Source organism: Lygodium microphyllum, chromosome 14, assembly GCF_053477565.2.
Source record: "Lygodium microphyllum isolate KBCC chromosome 14, Lygodium_microphyllum_v1.1.10, whole genome shotgun sequence".
Taxonomy (NCBI): domain Eukaryota; kingdom Viridiplantae; phylum Streptophyta; class Polypodiopsida; order Schizaeales; family Lygodiaceae; genus Lygodium; species Lygodium microphyllum.
In genome coordinates this window covers 87610660-87619171 of record NC_141148.1, presented here as the reverse complement: position 1 = coordinate 87619171, position 8512 = coordinate 87610660, and the positions used below count along the sequence as shown (strand labels likewise).

The 8512-nt window shown below is 40.1% G+C and overlaps 1 protein-coding gene across 2 annotated transcripts; it reads right to left on the bottom strand.

The window, feature by feature from the left end:
- Positions 1-2956: 2956 nt before the first annotated feature.
- On the bottom strand, positions 2957-6519 carry LOC148025816 (putative serine/threonine-protein kinase PBL11). 2 transcript variants are annotated; one of them, XM_087693056.1, is made up of 6 exons: positions 6126-6519; positions 5117-5445; positions 4827-4962; positions 4534-4673; positions 3959-4082; positions 2957-3857 (listed from the first exon to the last, which is right to left on the bottom strand). In XM_087693056.1, exons 1-6 carry the CDS (start codon positions 6187-6189, stop codon positions 3364-3366), a joined length of 1287 nt encoding a protein of 428 aa, XP_087549182.1. In that variant the 5' UTR covers positions 6190-6519; the 3' UTR covers positions 2957-3363. The 2 variants fall into 2 exon arrangements, with proteins under 2 accessions (XP_087549182.1, XP_087549183.1); XM_087693057.1 differs by lacking the exon at positions 6126-6519 and adding an exon at positions 5742-6008.
- Between the last annotated feature and the right edge of the window lie 1993 nt (positions 6520-8512).

Below are 8512 nucleotides of genomic sequence, written 5' to 3'. Positions count from 1 at the left end.
GCAATGTATGCACACTCTAAAACCACACACAAACTATAAAAATACATATGTGCAAACACATACACACATGTATATAGAGATGCTCACATACAAATAAACATATATGAGTGAGAGAGCGCACACAAATGAGAGAGAAATATAAAACATGCACTTAGATACATGCAGACATGCACATTTGTAGACACACATATCCACATACAAATATCGACATGTGCATATAGATAATCTATATACACACGTGTATACTCATATATGCACATGTTTACATATGCACATACATGAGGTGAATAAATATGAGAGATAGGAGGAATAAAAATAAAGAAGAGAAAATAAAAATGGTGGGAGGGAGAGAGGACACATATTTACAAGACCACACAGATAGAGTATATTAAACACACATATACAAATGTACACACACACACACACACACACACACACACACACACACACACACACACACACACACACACACACACATGCACACATTTACACGGAAAGCATGGGAAACACAAGAGACAAAAATAAAAAAAAGTGTGTGTGCGTGTTTGTACATACATACATACATATGTATGTATGTATGTATGTATGTATGTATGTATGTATGTGGGTGTGTGTGTGTGTGTGTGTGTGTGTGTGTGTGTGTGCATGCATATATACGCATATACACACATGTAGGCATATATGCATACATTCTCATATACACAAACATATATGAGAGAAAATGGAGAGAGAGAATAATACACTTATAAAACACACACTTACATACATGTAATATGTGTGTTGCCAAATATTTCAAAGTTTAGATTATCTTCCTTATCATAATCAACCTCCCATGAATCCTCTTGCCACATGAAATATGCTTTTGAACTCGAGTGTGAAGAATCACGACATCGGCATGAAGTGCCGGAAGAATCTAAGTAGAGAGAGAGAGAGAGAGAGAGAGAGAGAGAGAGAGAGAGAGAGAGAGAGAGAGAACATGTGTGTGTGTACATGTGTGGGTGTATGTGTGTAGGCAAGCTGATGCTGCCAAGTGTAGCAAGTGCTCACTTTTTTTGTTTTTTCAATAAAGATCGAGCTCTATGTATACGTGTGTGCATACGCGCGCATGTGTATTCTATGGATGGGGCAACAAGGTGCAACCAACAAGTGGTGGCACTAGAAGGCTATGGACAGTAGTGGTGAGCACAAGCAAGTAGCAGCAAGAGGTGTGCGGCCAATGGGAGGTGTGTGTGTGTAGAAAGCAGCTTGATTAAAGAGGATAAGAGCTTATACGATTAAATTTGTATCATGTAGACTTACATACATTTTGTATAGTAAGTACACTTTTTGGTGACATATACTTCATGTGTGCAAGGATTTAAACTCTAACTTCATTCTCTACTTTTCTTTACAAGTGAAACTCATAGTATATATGTTTATTAATGGATGAAAAGTTTTTCAAGTCCCCCAAATACGAGTTTTAGTGAAAGCATCCTCTATGTATGTGTGTGTGTATGACTACCAAACTTGACTCTCAACTTAAAAAGACTAATTTCCCCAAGTTTTGATGCCACCAAACTCTCTAAGTCATGACCCCCTAGCCCTTGAAATGCCAAACCAACCCTACCAAACCTAGCAGCCCCATCCAACAACCTAGCTACCTTCCCCCGAGGGGTGTACGTATAAGAAATCATCTATATAACGTGCATTCAAAGGGTAAATACCCTTTCTTTACATGTTATATAACCATAAATCAACCCCTTTTACTTTACTAAACTTATGGGATTTTTTCAAATTATAATTTTAAAATCCCTTTTATAAATGTAATATTGTAAATCTTACTAAATAATATACCCTTTCCTTTGAACTCACGCGGTATCTTATATGTTCTATAAGGTAGACTCCATGGGTACCTTCCCCCCCCCCCCCCCCCCCCCAAGTCAATCCTAACCCCTCAGCCCTAAAAGTGCTGAACCTTGTGACTTGATCCCCCTCATGAACCCTAACTACTTAACCAAATATTTAATGGTCCTACCTATATATACGTATGTATGTATGTATTATCAGTTTTGTCTATGTATGTGTGTGTGTGTGTGTGTGTGTGTGTGTGTGTGTGTGTGTGTTGGACCCCTTGACCTAGTCCCCCCCACCTAAAATCTAACCACCTTCCAAAGACTCAATGCTCCCTCCCCCCTCCCTCATTAAAACCTTAAATCTTAACACCCCTACCAAAAAGAAACCTAAAATCCCATCCTCAAAACATGTGAAGTATACACCTTGCATACATTTGCTAGTGATACAAGCTGCCCTACTATTAGTTGGAGCTTTGCTTGCAAAACTCAAAAGCATATCTAAGGATGCGAAGTGCCCTGCTGACTATTTCTAACAACACCGGCCTAGCATTGGTGTAAAGCACGAGGAGAATCCAAGTGCAAAGTGCCTAGTTTTTGTTATAATGCAAAAAAATCCCACAAATTTTTTGGAAAAAAAACGCGTAAATTGTTGAGATTGAAGGTTTTTGTATTGGCTTTAAAAAAATGTTATCTATGAACATTGGGTTCTATTTACGCTTATGGAAAATAGGGAACCTTAAAGAGCCTCGCAAAGCAAAAGGTAAGGGTGCCACCTTATGGACCTGAGGATCTCACGATGTTAGAATGCAATGCAATCTCTATCTCATATGTGTGAGTATCGATCTCATCAACTTCTTCTTCACTCAATTCAACAATAGTACTTGTAAAGATTCATGAGTGAACCCTATGTTACTCATTCCAAAGAAACAAGTTGAGCCAATGGGGTTGTAGCCTAATTGGTTTGAGTGTGGGTTGTGTTTAACAGGTCCTTGAGTTCAAACCATGAGTTGCACTTCTCTAGTGGTGCAAATATCTCTTCCACATGGATGAAAACACATGGTGTATTTGTATGTTAGCCGATCAGTCCATTAGTATAATGATCATTATATTTTCATCTCTCTCTCTCTCTCTCTCTCTCTCTCTCTCTCTCTCTCTCAAACAATCAATCAATCCATCCATCAATCGATCCATCCCTCCATCAATCAATGCCAAGATGATGCTTCATTATTATGTATGTTTAAGCCAACCACCACTTTGTATACATCAAGCATAAACAACTGATATGTTACAATGGACGCACACATCCATCTCTTGGTATGACAGAGCACGATAGAGCTGTCTATGGCCCACAAACCTGGATGATAGAGAATGGGCCTCCTTGTCATGCCTGTTTCTTACAGCACAAACGTGGATATTAGATAGCAAACTAGGGCATCCATTGTCATCTCTTTCTGAATGCAAATCACTGCAAAGAGTGCCATAACATACAACTATAATCACAAGATAAAACCCAAAAGCATGCTTTAACCCCTCAACTGTGCCTTCTTTCCACAAACCCTCCAACCTTAGGTGATTGATGTTGGCCATCTAGACTATTCTTGGCTGATGCATGGCTCAAGTTGCTCTTGAGTATGCCACTCCTCTGGACATCATGTTTTGCATCAACATCACTGCCAGACTCACCCTTTGCGGGTGACTGGGTATACTTGGACAATTCCCTAGTATTAAGCAGAGGCTCTAGTGACTCCAGGATTTCTCTCATTGAAGGCCGGATCTTTGGTTCCTGGAAAAGACAATTATGAGCTACCTGTGCAATCCTCTGAGCTCCTTTCAGTGAGTACTGGCCTTCCAGCTTTTGATCAATGATGCGCAGATATCTGCGCTTGTCAGTGAGGTATGGTTTAGCCCATTCTACTAGGTTTTGCTCCCCATCCGGACGGCTCTTTTCGACTGCACGGCGGCCAGTCAGAATTTCTAGTAACACAACCCCAAAGCTGTAGACATCACTTTTAGAGGTAAGATGCCCTGCACAAACATGGAGAAGAGCAGAACAAAAGGATGTCAAAAGTTTGAACTAGGTAACAGATCCACTTTCAATAAAGATTACAGTAGTTACGATGCCAAACCTGTTGCAACATATTCTGGGGCTGCATACCCATACGTGCCAATTATACGTGTAGAGACGTGTGTGTTGTCTCCTGTAGGTCCATCCCGTGCGAGCCCAAAGTCCGAAAGCTTTGCATTATAATTCTATTAATTTGCACAAGTTGAACAAAATTTCTCTCAGTTTTTACCAATTTGTAACAGAAAACCACAAGTCCATAACTGGATTGCACACAAAGCACACATCATTGCATCTTCTAGTAGTTAGACAGAATCAAGTCAGATATTTCAATCTTCATTGTGAGAGCAGAATAAAATAAAGAATACAATGGCATCTACTCGTAACAATACATATACAGGAGATGCTGGTTGTGTGATTCACACTAATGAATGCTGCATTGCTACAGACTCCTGTATATGCAATCCAACAGCTTGATTTCTACCTAGCATACTACAAATGGTAATTTGATTGACTAGTGATGAATACAGCTAGAGAAACAATCCATTGGCAAGTGAACCATTGACAAGCTAAACCTTAGATGGCTCAGTTCTTCAGAAATTCCATACACAGGAAGTTTTCCTGGTTCGAGATGCTTACAGAATCTAACAAAACGTTTGAGGACTTGAAATCCCTAAAAATCACTGGCCTTTCAGCATCGTGTAGAAAAGTAAGACCTCTGGCCGCACCAATAGCAATCTTCATTCTAACTGCCCAAGATAAAGTTTTGTAGGTGCCCTCTGATCAATTTTCAAAACAAAAATATGTCAGACAAGATGAAAATGAAGACTGAAGGATAGAGCCAAAAACTGCCAACAATTTACAGTATATTATGAAACATATGATGAGCATATGATTCTGGCATGATCAATAAACAAGCAAATACAACATACTTCTAAACAGATGATTCTCTAAGCTTCCACGAGGCATGAACTCATACACAAGCAATCTCTGGTCATCCTCTGCGCAGAAGCCAATCAATTTGACAAGATTGGGATGGTGAAGTGCACCCAAAAAATATACCTCTGCCTGAAAAATGAAAGAAAGAAGAACAATTCAACCAACCCACAGGTTAAACTAGCTCACATGGAACCTGCAAACAATGAGACTAGCTCACGTGGAAACCCGTAAACTGTCCTTACAAAAGATTAAGAAAAGCGGTAAAGCAATGTGCGAGCTTTACCATCCATTCTTTGTGACCCTGCTGCCCTTCTGGATTCAACCTCTTGACTGCTATCACCATCCCTTGATGTGGGCGTGCAGGCATGTATGTTCGCTCATCTATATACCCTTTATACACACTGCCAAAACCTCCCTCACCAAGTAGACTATGCGGCTGGAAATTCCGAGTTGCAGTCCTCAAGTCTGCATAAGTGAATGCATGTAGGGTCCCTCCACTTGCATCCGCAGGTTGCCATGGCACATCACCACTGCCTGGATTGGATATCTTGGTGCTCTTGGGTGGACTTGATTTGAGCTGCAAGGGATTGTTGGTAACTGATGGCGAGGTACCTGCAACCCACCATACAAAAGCCGTGTCTCATACTCATGCAAAACAGATGTTACTCAGGGTGACGGCAAGGCGCAAGCAGAGAGAGATCAATCATCTGCTAACTGCAAAATTATACGCCGATGTAAAGCTTGTAGAAAATTTCTGGTTACAGAAACCCATGTAGGGTACTGAAGATAGTAAATTTTTAAGTCCAAATAATTACAGAAACACATGTAGGGTACTGATAGATAGCAGCAATAAGGTTTAGACAAATTCCCACTATTTCCCATATTGTGGATTATGACAACATCATGACCTTCTGCTAGGGAGTGATCGCATGCGGTTTGGCGTGGGCCTGGAACCGCACCCCAATTGCACCTAGCAGTGCCTCCGGATCAGAAGCTCATGATGTTGAACGCTAAGGGAAAAACAAGGGAAAAGAGCCCCTTTTCCCTTCCAGACAGAAAAATGTCCAAAACTTCGCTTGTGTAGTAATTTTCACAATTCGACTGGAAATGGAAACACATGGGAGGTAAAGGAGATTTACTGCAGGCTATTGATACTGAAGAATTACAAAGCGATTTGCATAATTGTGGCTAAGATTGGTATTGATACTGAAGAATTACAAAGCTACTTGCATGATTATAATTGTGTCGCAGACTGGGCAAAACAGGGAACTAAAGAAGATGGGGGAGTTAACCTGGATTTGATGGACCGGAGTGTGCATTATGGACCAAGCTATTGGAGCCGAAGCAATTGCCCATCAAACTGAGACCCTATCTGCCGCAGAGATGGCACTGCTAGCCGTGATAAGACTCTCTCTCTCTCTCTCTCTCTCTCTCTCTCTCTCAGATGGTTGTTCTCAGAGAGAGGGCCTTCTGTTCGCCCTCTTGTTGTATTTGAGAGGAAATTGAGGGCTCCTGGCTACTTAGAGAGAGGAATTGAGGGTCCAAGGTAAGTGTTGCCCACTTTTCTTCTTTGTTAAGAAAGCTCTTCCAACAGTTCCTCGGTCAAGAAAGAAACAGCGCAAGGAAACCGGTCAAGAGGAGCACAGGCAGCAGGAGACAAAGAAAGGGGGGAGAGAGAGAGAGAGAGAGAGAGAGAGATGACTCTAGAAGAGAGTTCAGTGTGATGTTTACCAATTCAGCGTCTTAAATAATCTCATCAACATTGAGAGAGAGAGAGAGAGAGAGAGAGAAGCGCTATTGTGCCTTTGGAAGTCAATTCGAATCAGCGCTTGGGCTGGGTCGTTCCAAGTCAAGAAGCACACCGCTCTCTCTGTCCTCTACTCTCTCTCCTCCCCTCTGCACATATACATATACATATACTTACATACATAAATACATACATACTATATAGACACAGAGAGAGAGAGAGAGAGAGAGAGCATTACTTACATAAGAAGGTTTAAAATCTTGAACTCTACATGAACATGAAGGTATTGATCCTTCCCAGATGGGAAAACTTACGCCTCTCAATGGGAAAACTTACACCTCTCACACTTATTCTTAGTCTACTGGAAATTAAAATCAATCGCTCCTTTGAATTAACAAAAGGCATTTGGGAGGCATGGTTTAAGTATAAGAAGCTTCTTGCTCATGCTCCACACCCCAATATTACCTTACCTTAGGCCGCAGCTAATTCTGTCTGGTTAAGCTTCTTCCACAACTCTATCCTGAGGGGAGTTCTGAATCAAGCCTACAAGCTATAGAAGAAAGGTATCCAAGTATGGGGGGATCTTTGGGATACCAAATCTAAGGCATGGCTTAAGAGTAAGTTTCACTTAAAGTAAGCTAAGGTAATCCTAATCAAAAGCAGGACCAACTTTTGGGGGCGCCACTTATTGGTTGTCATCAACATCAACCTCCCTTTCAATGTTAGAGGGGTGTGCTTAGTGGGTGATAAACCTCTCCTGCCACTCCCTAACTAGGAGAAATACTTAAATGTAATGTACTATAAGTTAAATGATATATGTCACATCAATTGGAGCCCTCAACAGTGGATATATAGATTTGGTAATCTTTGGCTACCTGTGATTCAACCCAAAATCTCATGTTTAATGTGGCTGATAACCCTTAAAGCTCTATGGACTAATGAGAGGGCTCACAAAGTAGGAATAAGTAATGGATTGTGCCCCATATGCAACCAATAGGTGGAATCTATTCCCCATCTTTTCTATAGCTATCCCCATATTACTAATATTTTGTGCATCTTGCAGGTCATGATCATGCCATGTCATCCATCTAAGATATCATGGAAGGAGATTTTTTTGGGGGAAATTTGTGGCCTTTCCCCTATAACATGGAATTGGTTGAGGGGTTTTTACCTCTCGAATATTTGGACTAGTAGAAATAAAAAGATTTCTGAAAATATGGTTTTGGAACCTTTGTATGGCTTTAAATCTGATTTTTTTTATGTAGGTTGAGAAAGATATGGACAAGATGCAAAAGTTGTATGAAGAATATAAACCTGGTTCTAAAGTTGAAGAGATTGCAAATATACTAATGGAAATGAAGAACAAGCTCAACTAGGAGAAAAAAGAAACATCTTTTTTGAGGAGATGCTATTGTAAATGCTCACAATTAATCAAGATGCTTCCCTATACTAAAGCAAAGATGAATCACTATAACATATATACATAACTTTTTTTCTCTTTTAATACATTTCAAGCTTCCTTTATTTTTTAAAAAACTATTGATCCTTATATAGGATCTCCATATTCTCTCCTAGGAAAATGCAAAATTCGCATGACTATCACAGTTGAAATCATGCCAATGTTTTATGTTTGTCCAAATCGTAAAGATGTGGAAAATAATGTCCTACTTGGAAGGCCCTTCAAGCATGTGACTTAATGCGACATCAATTATGAAGCACAATGGATACACTTGATCTTACCAAGCATCAAGATAATCACAACTTTTAGTAAATGCAATTAGTCTATTCTCAAGGGAAAGGTAAGAAACCCACCTTCAAATCAACCACAAAGCCTAGTGATGGTACTAAGGAAGTGCTTAAAAACTTGCTCAAGGCTCAAGAAGAGGGAAAAACACCACCTCAATCTGAAAGTGAAAAATCCAAAAATGGAAA